Consider the following 18,538-nt stretch of genomic DNA (forward strand, 5'->3'; position numbering starts at 1 on the left):
CACCTCCTCCGATGTAAGAACCAAACGATCATAATGAATCGTGTCCCATCCAACATTTGCCACGGCAAAAACAAAGGCCGGGCACCGGCCACCTCCTCCGATGTAAGGACCAAACGATCATAATGAATCGTGTCCCATTTAGTGTTTGCTACGGCAAAGATACAAGAAATGAAAATTCTCATATGTACAAACACTTGCAATACAGAAACCATTACAATGACCGTATTTCGGCATTGCTCAATTAATACGCCCTGTACCGGACACTATGGCCGATATTAGACAAGGCCAATGAGGTCATCGTAAATCGGCCATGAAAAACGCCGGTCCTAGAGAAGCCCTTATCATGGGCACAGAAAGGTCCGAAGCCCACAAAACATTTGGTAAGTCCCACGGGCAGAATTAATCAATGACTACGGATAATCTCTTCCGAAAAACGGACCAATAATTCAAGGTAAAATAAAAACAAGCACTCAAACGAAGACACAAGAGGAGTGCAACTTTCATGTACGCAAAAGATACTTTTATAAAGAGTACATTTACATCAAAAGAGTACGTTTACATCAAAAAATCCTATGCTACTCGGCATGGCTAGAGGCAGAATGATCGGACTCGGTTCGTTCGGAATCATCCGAGTCGGACCCGAGGGCATGGTTTGCCTCCTCCTCCATCTCTTTGGCCTGGTTTATCAGGGCCGGAAGATCAGAGAATCCGCGATCGGCTTCTTCGAGGGTGAGTCGCCGAGACTTCCACTTCTCATACTCGGCGACAATGGCAGTATGGGCCTCGGACGTTTCCACGCCTTTCCAGGTTTCTTCCAAATCGGCCTCAACTTTAGCCAACTTAGTCTCCAGCTCGGCCCGACCCGCCACTGCAATAGTCCTCATATGGACAGTAGCTTCTAGCTCGGCCTTAAGAACATCGTTGGCACTCACCGCCTCCTCCAGCTCGGCTTTTAAGCCCTCACTTATCCGAGACCGCTCCTCGACTTTCTCTTCGAAAACTTTCATGCGTTCTTTATATAGAGCGGTATCAGATTCCAGTAGCCCGTTCCTCCCGGCTAAGCTCGCTGCATCGGCTTTCACCAAATCAAGTTCCCCCCGGAGTTGGGACACGGTGGTCTCCAGCTCATCCAGCCTCGACGAAAATTGAGCTTTGTCTCGGCTAAGAAAAATCTTCTCAGCCTCGAAGCTTCGGTTATAATCAGTCATGGCGGCCAACTCATTTTTCAAACGACGATTTTCGTCCTTGGCCGCATCAAGCTTGGGACGAAGGTTGGCAAGAACGGCGGCCCGACCCAACTCTTCATCCTTCTCTCGGAGGAGATGCTTGTATTTCTCCGTTTCTCGGCCTTGGGCATCTAGCTGGCCTCGAAGATCATCCATCTCATGTTGGGCACGAATGAAGGCTTCGTTTTCCAGTACTACACTCTGTAAAGAAAGCAAACATAAAGAATCAAACGAAATGAGCATAAGGTCTATTGATATACAAAGATGGCCGAGAGCCTTACCCGGTTGCCCGCGTGCATGCCTTCGTTCATAAGGCACTGCCAGGTGACCCCGGTCATTTTACGCTTGTCCGAGTCGGAGACGAGAGGACGCAAATAACTGGCTACTCCTACCGGACGTGATAGAAAGCCACAATCCTCGGGGACGGTGATTACGGCCGATCTGGTCCTTCTTGGTTCTACGCTCGGGGCTGGGAAGATAGTCACCAGGTTGTCTCTAGAGCCAGATTCTGACTGTCGGTGGGCCGACCTCGTGACCCGAGGAATTGGAAGATGGCCAAAACCCGCAGCTTCACCGGTAGCAGGAGGAGTAGTTGAAAACATATCTTCAAAGTCTTCAACCCTCGGGGCGGGGGTAGACGAGCTTGGCGTAGACTCGATGTTCCGGGCAAGGACCGGGGGTTCCGGAGTAGAAACAGGTTCGTGGCCGGGCGATGGGCGAGCCTGAATGGGGGCTTCGGTCTCCGAAACTGGAATTGTCCTTTGATTGGTTGCAGTGACAGCCGTTTCCCCGGCTCCTTTACTCCTCTGCAGGGGAGTATCTTCCGAGGAAGTTTCACCTAAAATATCGACAAAGTCAACCGACCGAAGAGGAGCCGGGGAAAGGATTTCTTCCGCACCTGAAGGAAGAACGGGAATCAAGATACCTTCGTTGATAGAAGGCAAGGGCGGTTCGGAGGCAGTATCCTCGGGTATTGGGGCTGTTGACGGAGCCGGGTCGACCCTCCGAACTATGATGTCGGGCTCCGTTTCCCCTCTCTGGGGCCGGGCAACGCTTCTTGCCTTCTTTCGTTTGGACGACTGCCCCTTTTCTGAGGGTCGTTTTCTTTTGGTGGCTTCGGCAAGAACACGGGAGGAACCCGCCGTATCGAACGCGGATGCCGGTGCAGGGGAAGCGGCCCCCGACTCCGATCTAGATGCCACCGAGCCCTTCGGCAAACCTGAACGATAAAAGACGTTGACAGGTTAAGAAAACTGACGACCTCGAATGGCTAAAGATGCAGCAAGATCGAAGGAAAGTCGAAAGTTACCATGATTTTGAGCGATCCATCGACCGCGTGACAAGTGGGCCCAAGTCCGGTCTTCATAGGGAAGCTGGTTGAGGAGCGTCATGACCCACTCACTCAGATCTCGGATAACCGGGGGAACAAACCCATTTGCTACAAAAATAAGGAAAGGGCGGTGAAAAAACAATACCATAAGCGACTGAACAGGTAAGGGCGATGGCTCAAAGGTTCGAACTTACGTTTGTCGTTCCACTTCTCCGGAAAAGGTAGATGGGCGGCCGGGATTATGTCCTCGGTTTTTACCCGGACGTAGCGTTCTAACCACCCCCTGTCCCGATCTTCGTCCATCTTCGAGAAGAACGGGTTCCGGCTGCGCTTGGTTAGTTATATGACACCACCCCGAAATATTCTTGGGGAGTACAGGCGTATTAGGTGGCCCAGTGAGAATTCTTTCTCAGCTCTGTTGGCTAGCAACCGGAGGCAAGCAACGACCCTCCAAACAATCGGGCCGATCTGAGCCAAAGTCACGCCATAGGTCCGGCACATATCCAGTATGACCGGATCAACCGGGGGATCGAGCTTAAGGGTAAAGGGATAAGTGTATACGTACAAGAACCCTTCCCGGTGATCGGTAACGGATTCGTCTGGCCCGGGTGCAAAAACCCCTACTGGGCGTGTGTCCCACCCACAGTCTGCCCGGACTGTGTTGAGTTTATCCTCGGTTATGGAGGAAGGATATCGCCTCACGTCGTATCCCCGGTCTGAGACGGCAGAGGGCTTTTCCGCCTCCAGGTCTTTATTGAAGTTAAATTTGGCCGGTATAACATCCGAGGCCGTAGTTTCGGGGTTACTCTTTTGTTTAGTCGGGGACACAGCCTCGGCCCTCGGGGATGAAACTGACGGAACTTCGGTAGAAGTGGTTTCAGACATGTTGAAGGAATGGAAGGAAAAGGATTTTGGGAAACAACGCAAAGGAAACGAAGGAAATAACGATTTGAAGAAGCAAAGAGCAGTTGGCAAGAATGATGACAAAATTAATCCCCCCTTCTTTTTCGTATAAACAAGAGAAGATTTGGCAACAAATTTGTAATAGAAAGGACGGATCTGGAACACAGATGGAAGAGGAAAAGAGAGGACAGATCGAAAAAAGTGAAAAAATGAGGGAATGAGGGGCTTTATATAGGCATAAGGAAGGGAACGGTTATCGAGGACGGACAATCGAGGATCGCCACGTGTCACGTCATTAATGTGAAGCGACGCGAAATGACGTGCAAGAGGCGGTTGATAGGAACGGACCATCCGGAATAGGACACGTGGCCGGCAAAGGGGAAGACATGACGCACCCATTCCCGCCAAAATAAGGAGATAAGGATAGGTCGTCCGGACGGTCGGATGTATGATTCATTCACTTCCCGTCACTCCGATGGATCGTTGGTCCGGGAAGCGTGGGGGCTATCTGTATACGGTAAAAAACCGGATACGTGTAAATCCGGGGCAACTATGGATCGGAGAGGAAAAAGGGGCGAGAGTTCGTACGAGGACATCACCTTCCCGGATAAGCACTTTGATCGCTGCCGAGTGGAAGCACCATCTGACTCGGTCTCTAAGTCACTGAGGGTTCGGGATCTCTTTCCGGGGTTTTATCACCGTTGGTCTGGTCTCCGTGAGTCCGTTGTTCGTTGTGACCGTTGCTGGGACGCGTCAGTGGTATCACATCATGGGCAGCTACCAACTATGCGTGTGTCAGACGGCGCCGTCAGTCACATCACACCAAACCCGTGCAGGGGCTGTCCCTTTTATTACTATTTTATTGATTCACGTTGGAGAGAGCCCATGGGCTCATTACTATAAATAGAGTACTCCCACCTCCCTTAGGTCGGTTGATTCTTCTTTTACTTTCAAGAGCATTTGTAACACAATATATATATATATATATATCCAGTTCTTGTTGAACCTCTTCAATCAACTCGTCATATGTGTAAGCAGCCGGTATTTATGCTCCTTATTTGTGTATTAAAAAGCGTTCTTATCCACTCTTTGTAATCCATATTTAGGCCAAAGCACATATCCTATATCCACATACAAATTCAATTGGTTACCAAATCGGGGGTAAACAAAATTAACTTAATATTTTAAGGTTAAAATTTATATAGTTGAAAACTACATGAAAAGTATTATAATTTGCTAACGTTTCTCGTATCAATCTGATGAAAAAATACATGTTAAAATGTTAGTCAAAATTCATACAGTTTGAATCTCGAAAACTAAAAGTGCCACATAAATTGATACTATTTTTTTAAAAAAGTGGCATCATTTTTCTAAATAGAATCCTGTTACGATCATCAGCAATCTTAAGCATGTGCACAAAACCACATGGAATGAAATGTCGAAACGTGTCCAAGTTTGGGTTCATCCTATTTATGGACTGATTCATTATAAAACCTTTCCATTTTATCTAGAATTTGTCGTGCATATGTTTCATAGATACGACAATCTGACCCAATTTGCAAAAGCTTTAAAGCAAGTTGTCCTTCTGCAAAAGCAACAGCGGGTTTGCAAGACTGGGCCAAAAGCTTAAATATGCACATCACAATCACTTGGATCCTATACTAACTCAAAATATTCAGAATAAAGTCGAATCACACTTGCATAACTGGGATTAAACTAAAACGTGACGGGCAATTCACCCGATTGCCCCTATTTTGGGGTGGTCTTTAATTTTTACCATCAAATTGGTAATTTTTAATTTGTGCTCTTCGCCTTAAAAAGTCGAAATACCTTGAGGAGGGTTCAAACCCTAACTCAGTTAAAAAAAAAAAAAAATCTCAAGGCAAATGTTTCGCAAAAGTTAGGCCTTATAAGACAACACTTAAGCAAAAGTTATGCCTAGTTCTGCCTTATAAGACCTTAGACTTTCGCGAAACCTTACCTTATGATTTTTTTTTTGACTGAGTTAGAGTTCGAATCCAGAATCTCAGGATATTTTCGGCCACCTTTTTATGAGAAGGACAAAAATTAAAGGCCAACGCATTTGAAGGACAATCCCCGCAAAAAAATGAAACGTGACCTTACACATTTAAAACATTTTTTTGCACGGATTGCCCTTGTTTTGGGGTGGTCTTTAAATTTTGCCCCTCATATTTGTGTTCTTTAAGTTTTGTCTTTCGCTTGGATACTTGAGGTTCTGGGTTCGAACCCCCGCTCAGGCATAAAATAAAAAAATAATTTCGCAAGGCAGGGCTAGGGAGTGTATGCCGGATCCGGCATACAATCCTTAAGGAAAAACTAAAGTTATTCCGGAGGGGGCAGACTTTGCTTTGAGACATATATTTTGTTTTTTTTACTTTTCAAGACAAACTTTTAATTATGCCTTAAGGAAAAGTTCCGCCTTATGGGGTATACTTTTAGTTATGCCTTAACTAAAAGTGTGTTCCATAAAATATAACTAAAAGTATGTCTCATAAGGCGGAACTTTTCATTAAGGCAACACTAAAAGTTTGCCTTAAGGAAAAATTCTGCCTTATGAGGCATACTTTTGGTTATGCCTTAATTAAAAGTCTGCCCCATAAGGCACAGTTCCTTATGGAAAAGTTTTGCCCCATAAGGCATAACTAAAACTATGCCTTGAGGAAAAGTTATGCCCCCTCCGGCATAACTTTAGTTTTTCCTTAAGGACTTTATGCCGGATCCGGCATACAATCCTTAAGGAAAAACTAAAGTTATGCCGGAGGGGCAGACTTTGCTTTGAGACATATATTTTATTTTATTTACTTTTCAAGGCAAACTTTTAATTATGTCTTAAGGAAAAGTTCCACCTTATGGGACATACTTTTAGTTATGCCTTAACTAAAAGTGTGCCCCATAAAATATAACTAAAAGTATGCCCCATAAGGCGGAACTTTTCATTAAGGCAACACTAAAAGTTTGCCTTAAGGAAAAATTCTGCCTTATGAGGCATACTTTTGGTTATGCCTTAATTAAAAGTCTGCCCCATAAGGCACAGTTCCTTATGGAAAAGTTTTGCCCCATAAGGCATAACTAAAACTATGCCTTGAGGAAAAATTATGCCCCCTCCGGCATAACTTTAGTTTTTCCTTAAGGACTTTATGCCGGATCCGGCATACAATCCTTAAGGAAAAACTAAAGTTATGCCGGAGGGGGCAGACTTTGCTTTGAGACATATATTTTATTTTATTTACTTTTCAAGGCAAACTTTTAATTATGTCTTAAGGAAAAGTTCCGCCTTATAGGGCATACATTTAGTTATGCCTTATCTAAAAGTGTGCCCCATAAAATATAACTAAAAGTATGCCCCATAAGGCAGAACTTTTCATTAAGGCAACACTAAAAGTTTGCCTTAAGGAAAAATTCTAACTTATGAGGCATACTTTTGGTTATGCCTTAATTAAAAGTCTGCCCCATAAGGCATAGCTCCTTATGGAAAAGTTTTGCCCCATAAGGCATAACTAAAACTATGCCTTGAGGAAAAGTTATGCCCCCTCCGGCATAACTTTAGTTTTTCCTTAAGGACTTCATGCCGGATCCGGCATACACTCCCTCCAGCCCTGCCTTGCGAAATTATTTTTTTATTTTATGCCTGAGCGGTGGTTCGAACCCAGAACCTCAGGTATCCAAGCTAAGGGCAAAACTTAAAGACCACAAATATGAGGAGTAAAATTTAAAGACCGCAAATATGAGGGGCAAAATTTAAAGACCACCCCAAAAGAAGGGAAATTCGCAGAATTGCCCCATTTAAAATCCAAAATTAGTAGCCCATAGCCCAGCCAACATTTATGATTAATATTCACAAGTCACAACTAATAAGTTCATTGGATAAACTTTCTTAATGTCCTTTTAATCATTTTTTTGCACGGATTGCCCTTGTTTTGGGGTGGTCTTTAAATTTTGCCCCTCATATTTGTGTTCTTTAAGTTTTGCCCTTCGCTTGGATACCTGAGGTTCTGGTTTCGAACCCCCGCTCAGGCATAGAATAAAAACATAATTTCGCACGGCAGGGCTGGGGGGAGTGTATGCCGGATCCGGCATACAATCCTTAAGGAAAAACTAAAGTTATGCCGGAGGGGGCAGACTTTGCTTTAAGACATATATTTTATTTTTTTACTTTTCAAGGCAAACTTTTAATTATGCCTTAAGGAAAAGTTCCGCCTTATGGGGTATACTTTTAGTTATGCCTTAACTAAAAGTGTGTCCCATAAAATATAACTAAAAGTATGTCCCATAAGGCGGAACTTTTCATTAAGGCAACACTAAAAGTTTGCCTTAAGGAAAAATTCTGCCTTATGAGGCATACTTTTGGTTATGCCTTAATTAAAAGTCTGCCCCATAAGGCATAGTTCCTTATGGAAAAGTTTTGCCCCATAAGGCATAACTAAAACTATGCCTTGAGAAAAACTTATGCCCCCTCCGGCATAACTTTAGTTTTTCCTTAAGGACTTTATGCCGGATCCGGCATACACTCCCTCCAGCCCTGCCTTGCGAAATTATTTTTTTATTTTATGCCTGAGCGGGGGTTCGAACCCAGAACCTCAAGTATCCAAGCTAAGGGCAAAACTTAAAGACCACAAATATGAGGGGCAAAATTTAAAGACCGCAAATATGAGTGGCAAAATTTAAAGACCACCCCAAAAGAAGGGCAATTCGCCCTTTTAATTAACCTTGGACTTCTTGACCTGTTACTTAGCTAACTCCGGATTCAGACAGTTCAATTACACTAACGTGGTATGATTGTTCTCGCTTTGAGCCAAGTGCACATGATTTTCGGTGTTCAACTGATCACCACATCTGTGTTGTAAATATGCAGCTAGGAATAATCCAACAAAGTAATAGGAATTGGATTAGAATTAAAAGCATTCCTAAATCTTGTGGGTAGCTTATTTGTTTATCAAGTATAATTTGGAACTACCACAACGAACCCAATGGTGGGTTGACAGGGAGGGTTGGGGTGGGGTGGGGTGGGTGTGTGTGTGGGAGGGGGGGCGGGGGTCCATATAAAGCTTCTAGTCTTGTCGATGGTCCAGCTTTAGTAGTGGTCCAACTCACAAGGAGATATATAGGACGGCTTATAAATATGTCTTGATGAAGATACAAGAAAAGTTAATAAAAAGACAATTATTTTGTCTGTATCATCCTACTATGTATAATATTTTGCAGAACAATCCTGTTTCCTCCTCTTGGCATGATCCTCAACATTGTATCTTAGTGCGCAAAGAATGAGCTCAATCGTCAATATGTTAGTATCAACTGCGAAAAAGAAAGCGCAGAAATTTATCGAGACTTTAAGCGCAAATAAAGCACGAGATTTAGTAAAAAAAGATGCAAAGTGAAAAAAAATGACGATTAAGAATATACATTTATTTTGTTGTTTAATAATGATTCCTATCAGCTCAAACAATAATTATGTAGACAAAAGAATGGAAAATTACATATAGGTGAAATATTTAGTGTTTAGTGTCGATCTTTTCAAGATAGAATTAATCTCTAGGTGATGAGGCACACACTTTCACGCCTAGATGCATACACTAAAAAGCAGCTTGCGCAAGCCAAAGCATACAACCTAATTTGTAATGAGCTTCAAGGCTTAGGCGTGTCTCAAAAACGCCTTTGACAAACACTGCAATCATGAATATATCCTAAACAAGGGGTATCTTGATTGTCCAATGGAATTTTGTAGTTGAAGCTTCTATATACATATAATATAATTGGAGTTTGAACATACATGAACCAAAATCCACAAAATAGAGTAGTAGACTAGTAGAATATATCAGTATCCATATGATACGAACTTGACACTTCTCATGGTGATGATACGATAAAGTGTGCTTATTCTGATGGATTCTTCCTGGAAGAACTTGATACAATTTTACTTTGTGCCCTCACACAACTAACATAAATTGTGTGAGGCTTCTTTCTGTTTTACGAATTGCTGGATCCATTGTTTGTGTACCCAAAAAGATGTAAGATTTGGGTTCACTAATTTGTGAACAAAAACAGCCTCACGCAGTATAAAATAAAGTTCTGGTTAGAATAGATAACTGATAATGTCCGTGGGTGAAGAATACTATGATTCAAAATTGACATGCTCTGAGAATCATGTACACATGTGATCAAGGCTTTAGCTTTAATGGATAAAATAAATGTTGGGTGGGGGGAAGAGGACAATCTCTATCCTCCACAGGAAACATGTGAATAAATATGTACTATATGGTAATGTGAGAGTTGTCACTGATATTAACAGGTAATTTATTAAGATATGGATGCTTGTTGGTTCAAAGGACACTATCCCTTGAAATGAATGCACGATGTGACAATTGACAACCGGAAGCATATTTATTTAGATTATGCCAAAGGAAGTTACCTAAAATAGATGCCCTCCAGCTAAAAAAGAAAGCAAGTAAAACCAAGACCCTCCAAACAAAAAAGAGAAGAAAAACATAGATGATACTTATTAAAGTGGTATCAATTAAGAAGGTGGCTGATTTGTATATTAGAGTGGCTAATCAATAATTGCACAACTGAAATCAAGAAAGTGCTGACTGGTTATTGTTACTGTTAAAAGGCAGGGGCAAAGCTAGCGGCGCAAGTAAATACCTCTATTATACTGCAGAAAATTTAGTACGTACGTCAATTTGTTTTAATGTGTGTGTGTTTTATATATATATATATATGTATGTCTGTATATTAAATTATTTATTTTTTAAATTTAATTTCTTATATTTTGAATCCCCTTTTACCTATCTAGATTGGTCAAATGACCAAGATTTTTATCCTGGGGCCACACACCCAAACAAATCATATTTTCTCCAAATTTTGAATGCTCTATCTTCTATAGACTATAGTGGATGTGTTAGTCACAGCTGAAAGGGATATAAATTTGCTTGTAATTTTTCTAGCAAAAAATACTCCCATAGTTTCATTTTATTTGGCGGTTTTCATTTGTTTCAAAAAATTTACAATATTTTTATATTTTAGAAAAAATCTAACTGTAAGTTTCTCATTTTACTCTTAATGTCAAGCTTTTATAATCATATAAATATAATGACATTTTTAATCCCACATATTTTTAAAGTCTTCATTTTTTCGTGAATTTTGTATTCAATCAAAAATGAAACGGGGGGAGTAGTGCTCCTTAAAGAGCTAAAATAATTTTTCCTTTGGCAGGCACTTTTAAAAATAATGTAGGAGTACTTTTAACAAGAAAATTTTGATGCACTGTAATTCTATATTAATTTTCAATTATATAAATTTTATTTGATAAAATTAATTACCCAACTCATACTGAAAATTAGATGTTTAAGTATAAGAGTCCGTAACTATTTATAGTCTATAAGTACATAGCCATCTTATAGCATGTTACTATGATCTTCTACTTATTTGTTTGACTGAGTAGTCACATTCACATATAAAATAGAATACAATTTTGCAAAGAAATTAATCCTAAGTTACTTGTTTATTAATTAAATAGTTGACACAGTTCCTTGTTAGTCCGGTATCCTTGAATTATGGTGCTCTTGTCTGATAAAGGGAGTACAGTTTATATATTTTTTTTCTTCATCATTCTTCATGTTCTAATACAATGGTTTTAATTTTCAAGAAGCCAAGAGAAGGCAGAGCTGTTAACTGTTTCTGTTATATGGTGGTCTTACGATGTCAGTTTCTATGGAGCAAAAATGTCTTAAAAAGATAAATAATACTCTCGTTCTTGTTCCAGAATTCGAAGAAGTTAAAAGAAAGTGCCTCTTTATACTAACAAAGGAGGGCTGTACTTTCTGACGCCATAATAATATATCTTTGTAGTTGTATAATAAATCATACTAGTACATACTATATAGATGCTAATGCAACCAGTAATATCAGTATACAGAGATAGCATATGGAATCTGATCAAGCAAAATTTTACCAGCCGATAATAAGTGATCATGCGATACGCTAACTACTTTATTTTAACTTTTCTACTAGTTAATACTATTTTTTGTTTTCTTGTAGGCGAGTAATCTTTAGGAAACAACCTCTTTACCTCACAAAGGTAAAAATAGGGTCTGCGTACATCTTACCCTCCTTAGACCCACTTGTGAGATCACACTGTGTATGTTGTAGCCTAGTAATCTTATGAAAAATTAAGGAAGTTTATCCGCACTACCCGAAATGGATTTTCATTAATTTAAAATTAGTTTATCTCACCCTTTATTACTTTTATTGATTAGTAAATTCGGGTATGAAGATTAAAAGTAGCATTCATTGTGCCAAATCTCAACAAACTAGTTATGCTCTCATCTTGAAAATTTAGAGATGGAGAATACAGTTATATACTAGTCCATAATACTAGCAAGCAACTACATGAGACAATTAAGAGGAACTACATTCATTAATTAGCATATACTATATATTAACAGGCAATTCCGGATCAGATTTAAGTAACAGGAATTGGTCCAACTAGAAAGGTATTTGAGGGCTTGTTTTTATCCACATTTGTTGGAGCTGCTAGGCTTAGCTCCAAATCAACTGGAGAAAGGGATGACTCATAACAAGACCAAATTTGAGGTTGTTTATGATCTTTGGTTGATAACGGTATCTCTTCTCCAAATGCATTGAGATCCATCATACATGGACTACTTGAATTTCCATACTCTGCCTTACTATAAATGCTTTCTTCGGTTTTGGCATCATGTTGGATTTTGTTGTTGCTCTTTTCCTATCATGTTGAGAAACATAAAAACATTAAATTTCAACTATCACATAAGTTATTTTACAAGGAAAATGTTTTTCCTGAATCATGGGTACTTGATTGGTGAAAAGGAATTTTGGAGAAAAAGTAAAGTTATCTTCGCATGATCTATAGGCTGCAAAATTGAACCATAGAATAAACCACTAACGCTTGTGTCGAGGTAAGCTGCCCACATCATTCTCCTTAATTGTGCGGCCCTTCCATGAATCTTGTGTCAATGTGGGATGCTTCGTGCACTAAACTCCCTTTTTGTAGGTGCTTGATTGGTTGGTGAAAAGGGGAAACACTAAATATTACTCTCTCCGTCTCTAATTAATTGTCGTGCTTTTCTTTTACATGAACCTTAAAAAACATTAATTAGGAGGGCTATTTTGACTATTTTACTCTTATTTATGTCTTAAGATATAATCTATCTTCATTGAATATTTACTCCCTTTCTGTGTCATAATTGAGGTGTTTATAGTCTTTAAGAACAATTACTACTAAGAGTAAATGAAAAAAAAAGAATCAATTTTGTCTTGAACTTCTAAAATGATAAATAAATTGAGATAACTATTTTTAAAAATCAAGACAAATAATTTGAAATGAGGGAGTGGTAGTAATAACAACGTCCAACTTAATAGCAACAATAATGTCTAACTTTAGTTGGAGTAAGTACTATGAAGTTAAAAGTTAAGATAATTATAAGAAAAAATACCTCCACCCATAAGCAGGAAAGTCTTTTCTAGTAACCAAAGATAACAAAAAGATTAATGAAAAATATTTTCCTAAAGAATGACTTACATCGTACCAAATATGTAAAAACGGGATGGGGCTCCTCTCCATTTTCTCCAAGTTCTTACTTGGATGGGAGACATGTGTCATGATTAAAAATTAACGATTGAGATTTAATTAACCAAATCAAAGTCTTAGATTAGGAAAATAAATATACCATATATTTGCTTCAAATTTTATTGGAAATCCCATAACGTTGGCTACAGATGTTCATCTATATATATATTAAACACTTTTCTCTCTTTTTCCAGCTTTGTTATGAGTTTTTTTTTTTTTTTTTGAATAGTTCTTTTCTCTTTCTTTGAACAGATGGGAATATCATTGAAAAAATAGTGGACATTAAATGCTTAGTGGGAGTAAATTCAGTAAGATGGCCAATTAATCAATGTATTATATCAAAAAATTAAAAAGAATAAAGAATAAGATTGGTATAATAAAAGTAATTTGTACAAATTTTAAAATTTCAGTGGCCATTAATTGCTAAAAACAAAAAAGAAAAGAAATACCAAACAAATTAAAAGAGAAAGGGAACACAACAAATAACTAAGTAAAGATTAACTTGACATATAAAAACGAATTATTTGAAGTTCTGAAGTTTTTAAAAGAGGAATTATCGGAAATTACAAAAATCGATAAGGAAATATATATTTATTATCCTAACAACCATTAATTTTTAATCATGACACATGTTTCCCATCCAAGTAAGAACTTGAAAAAAATGGAGAGAAGGAAAATGGAGAGGAGCCCCGTCTGTAAAAATGTAAAATTGTTGAACATACCATGTCAAAGAGGCTGGAACGACGCTTCTTTTTGTTGAGATCACTTGACTGTCTTAGGAAATATTTTTGAGCATGACTAGCAACTTGAGTTGGAGTCCTTGTTGTTACAAAGTTTCTTGAAATTCCTCTCCAATCTCCTTTCCCTAATTTTTCTAGTCCCACTAAGAATGTCCTGTGTTCCTCCTCTGTCCATGGTACTCCTAATCATCCAATAGTAACTTGGTCAAAATGATAAAACCACTTTGATTAGTTGTAAGTAGTCCAATTGAAAACAATAGTTCAGATCAAATAGGCATAAAAATTGGGAAAGTCCGCCAGAAATTCACGTCTTTTTAGTAACTTAATTAAAATTCCTTTCAGAAGTAAGAAGATGCATTGCTATTAAGTAAATTCCAATAGAAAGAGACATATGCAAATGTAACTCCAGTTCCTTTGGAATCGATAATCAATCGTCTTTCCGGTAAGGACGGTTGACAATAGAATACGATTTTGACTGTTATTTTCATACAACGCCTTAATGTAGTCAAACAATAATATTTAAAAATGAATAAGTATTCCAAACCTTTTCTTCTATCTTGAGGTTGGCCTAAGAGACAACCAGAGAGATAGCTATTTGTGCAAGTAGTACTCTTTTCATTAACAGTAACAAGTGATGAGGCAGGAGAAACAGAAGCTGGAGATGAAGATAAGCAATCTAAGCTTAAACTTTTTTTTAAGTAAATATCATAATAATAAGAAGAAGAAGAAGAAGAAGAAGAAGAAGAAGAAGAAGAAGAAGAAGAAGAAGAATATGTTGATGATGAGGTTGTTGAAGATGAAGAAGAGATGTCAAATTGCACTCCAAAGAGCCTTAATCCACCAACAAAACTAGCACTAGAACCTAACTTGAAAGTGTTGCAAGTTCTTGCATTGTGACCTATGTTCCCACAATGCGAACACTTTCTCCCCATTTTTATTACCCTTGACGACTTACTCCAAGAACTCAATATCCACTAAGTGGTCGTTTGGTTTAAGGTATAACATGGGTTATGCCGGTATTAATTTTTATACCACGTTTGGTATAAGGTATAGATTTATCCCGGGATTATTTTATACCTTGTACCAAACGTGGTATAAAAATTAGTGCTGGAATAACTCAACTTATACCTTCTTAACCCACTTATACTGGTATTATTTTATACCATCTTTCAGATGGTATAAAATAATACCAACAGATGGTATAAATTAGTCCCGGGATTGTAATCCCGGGACTATTTTAACCTCAAACCAAACGACCACTAAGAGTTTTCTCCTTTTGGTTGTTTGGTTAGGGGGTAGTGGACAGAGGAGGAAATGGATTGTATCAACAACTATATGATAAGTGGTTTATATGAGTAATATGTTTTCTAGTACAAGTTGGGTCTTGTAAAATAGGAGCACACCAAGTGAAGGTGATTGGATGGGCCACTAGCTATTATTGTTTATTCTTGGATATGTTGCCAACTTGGGTTCATGAGTAGAAAGGAACAACTCTCTTTCCTTTACAAATTAAAACGCAAAAGAAAAGATAGAATTAAATGTAGCAGTAGGAAATAAACTCAAGTTCGAGTTTGAGAAGGTAAAAATTTCTGGTAGAGAGTGTTTTTTTTTTAACGAGTCTTGTGTGGTATGAATCAGATTAAATTAGTCTGGCAAATAAATATCGGATATCGAATGATTATAGGAAAAAGTAGAAAATGATATAGATTATCTTATGAAATATCATATATAATTACAGTATCAATTTTCTTGATTTGTATATGTATAGTGGGGTACACTTTTACATATATTTGCCTTGATATGATACTCCATGCATTTGCATGCGTTTAAGCATGTAAAACGTCAACTAAACAATTACTACTAAAAAAGTAGCCATAATATCTCATATAATGGAAGATTTGTCACACCGGCCATTATCTCATATCTCAACAATTATAAAATAATTGGTCATCAAGGTGATCATGTTCAAATTATCATTGGATAAATAACCTTATCTACAAAATTTAATAAGTTTATCTCGGAATATCTCTAGGAAATTTAACTTTTTTTTTTTTAAGTAAAACCACCATAAATGGTGGTGTTTATTAATAAATAAAATCTGTACATAATCAACCCAAAAGTGGTTGATCAATAAGAAAATAACATAAAGATAAACAATAGTAGAAAATGCTAGGAATACAGATTCTAAATGTATAACAGACTTATTAACTAAGATTTTAAGGGCCTTGACTTGATGGCACTCTTTCACACCTTCAAAGTCTCACAGATGGTATGTCTCAAGTCCAATGAATTATGCTTCAGGCATACTTAGAAGTAGTTGAATTGCTGAGATAAATCAACAACTGTATTGCCAGCATTTACTGTACATAATCCCTATGTTGTCTCCACCAGAAAATGCTCATAGCCTGTACTATTGCAGAATCCCTGTTAAGGAATGAGTATGTAAACACGCTAATACCATCTCTTCACAGTTTTTGCTATAACACAGACTAAGCTCAGACTGGAACTGATGAAAACAGCCTTACAACCATATATCATCTTGATCTTCAATTTGGAGCCTTGTCTGCTACTCTTATTCTCAAGTTCGGAAGTTCAGATTTTTCAATATTGATTATTTTCCTTGCTTGCACTGGTAGATTCTGAAAATTGCTAAACTGAATTGTCCCCGCAAAATAAAAAACCACGTTAGTAAAAAAATCTACCAGGCCATTCCCTTTTCTGTGTATGTGTTGAACTTGCACAGTATGCCCTCTCCTTAATCTCCTTATGTCCTCAACTATCATTTCTATACTCCAAGGTACATTCCATTCTGCTTGTAAAATCATTTTCATTGCCATTGAATATGTCTCCATAATCACAGGTGTTAGCTGATTATGTATACAATATTGCAGTCCCATTCTAATTGTTATTGCCTCAGCAAACAAACTTGAACCATCCTACAGTCTACTAGCTTCTGCATGAACTACATTCGCCTCCTCATTTCTGATGCAAAAGGCAGCAGAACTTAGCCCAGGATTACCTTTAGCAGCTCCATCTATATTAAATTTGAACCAACCTGAAGTAGGTAGTTTCCATGTAACCAATCTGCAGACAATTCTTGACCTATAGTTTTCAAAGAACTGACTAATATGAGCTATTTTCTTTGGGAGGTTGAGACTTGAATCTTACACAATAGGTAAATGGTAAGACTAATCTCATAGATCGCCTTGTTGAATGTCATTGTTCTCTCATGCAGTTGATTGTTCCTCCATTTCTAGATTTTCCATACAATAATTGCAGGAACTGCCTTATAAACCTGCTTGAGCTTGTAAGGACAGTTTGCTTCCCACCAACTTCTAAGACCTGTACACATTGCAAATTCAATCCAGCAGTAGCATTAAAAACTCTCCAAACCTTTGTAGCAAACTCTCCCATAAGAAATAAGTGATCCATGGTCTCTATAGCAGGATTAGCACAACAACAACACTTGGAAACTATAGCAATGCCCATTCTTGCCAGTACTTCATCAATAGGCAATTTAAACTTCCACGTCCTCCATAACAAAAATGAAATTTTGAAAGGCAGCCCTTTTATCCACATGTTCTCAAAAGTCTTTGTGACAGATGCTTTTTGTCTCAATAAGCCTCATGCACTTCCAACTGTAAACTTGTCTGAACTTATGCACATCCACCATGGGGTATCCCACTCTTCTGAAACATGCTTAATACCAATTCGTGAGTGATATGTTGTACAATTTCACCAGGAAATACTATGCTGAGTTTTTGTACATTCCATACTCCATTTGTCATTAATTCTGAAACATCTTCAACTGATTCATCTACTGGCCAATTCTGAGGAACAACAAAGCCAAGAGCACCTAACCTTGTCCAATTATCAAACCAAACATTTGAAGTTCCACTTTTAGGCTCCCATCAGATTTCTTGCTCAATGTTGTCCCTTGCCTCTACCATCATCTTCCATACTTGTGAACCTCTACTCCATTGTACAAGTTGTGGAATGTGCTTTTTACAATACTTATTCCACATAAAGTTTTCCCACAATGAATTAAAGGTTCTAAACCTCCACCAAAGCTTAGCAGCCATTGCTTTTGACATGTCAAAAATTGATCTGAAACATAAACCACCTTCTTGTTTTGGAAAGCACATGTTCAACCATGAAGACCAGCGTATGCTTCTTCTTTCTTCTGTGTTATTCCAAAACAACTTAGCAAAGATCTTGTGTAGCTCCTTGATCACACACTTTGGAGGCAACTATAGATAATAAATTAATAGGGATGCTTTGAAGAACACTAGTAATCAGTACTGCCTTTCCTTCATATGACAACATTTTCTCTTTTCATAATTGCAGCTTGTCATTTACTTTTTCCAACAAATCTGAGTAATCTATTTTCCTCTTTCTTGCATGAGTGATAGGACAACTCAGGTAACTAAATGGAAACTCCCCCCTAACAAAACCTGTTATAGCCTCCACCTGTTGGATTAACTTATTTGAAGCTTTGTTATACATATAGAAATAACTTTTCCCTTTGTTAATCATTTGCCCTGACACTTTCTCATATTCTTGGAGAGTTTGCATCAACAGTTCTAAAGACTTTTTATCTGCAGATGAAAAAATTATTGTATCATCTGCATAAGCAAGATGATTTAGTTCACTCCACTTTGGCATACCATAACCTCTAAAAAAAAGTATGATCAAATAATGCATTTAAAGATCT

At 38.3% G+C, this 18,538-nt stretch overlaps 1 protein-coding gene across 1 annotated transcript; it reads right to left on the reverse strand.

The window, feature by feature from the left end:
- Positions 1-11,778: 11,778 nt before the first annotated feature.
- Positions 11,779-15,082, reverse strand: LOC132619068 (transcription factor MYBS3-like). Its single transcript, XM_060334040.1, has 3 exons — positions 14,369-15,082; positions 13,807-14,006; positions 11,779-12,220 (listed from the first exon to the last, which is right to left on the reverse strand). Exons 1-3 carry the CDS (start codon positions 14,754-14,756, stop codon positions 11,939-11,941), a joined length of 870 nt encoding a protein of 289 aa, XP_060190023.1. The 5' UTR covers positions 14,757-15,082; the 3' UTR covers positions 11,779-11,938.
- Between the last annotated feature and the right edge of the window lie 3,456 nt (positions 15,083-18,538).

The sequence above is a fragment of the Lycium barbarum genome, chromosome 11 (assembly GCF_019175385.1).
Source record: "Lycium barbarum isolate Lr01 chromosome 11, ASM1917538v2, whole genome shotgun sequence".
In the NCBI taxonomy this organism is placed as follows: domain Eukaryota; kingdom Viridiplantae; phylum Streptophyta; class Magnoliopsida; order Solanales; family Solanaceae; genus Lycium; species Lycium barbarum.

Bases quoted from the DNA above. Each gene is read 5' to 3' on its own strand.
- LOC132619068 (XM_060334040.1), bottom strand. From the start codon at position 14,756: ATGGGGAGAAAGTGTTCGCATTGTGGGAACATAGGTCACAATGCAAGA. The intron at 14,007-14,368 runs GTTTGGAATACT...TTGGATGATTAG, and splicing joins ACCTCAAGATAGAAGAAAAG to GAGTACCATGGACAGAGGAG. The intron at 12,221-13,806 runs GTATGTTCAACA...TCAACATGATAG, and splicing joins GTTCCAGCCTCTTTGACATG to GAAAAGAGCAACAACAAAAT.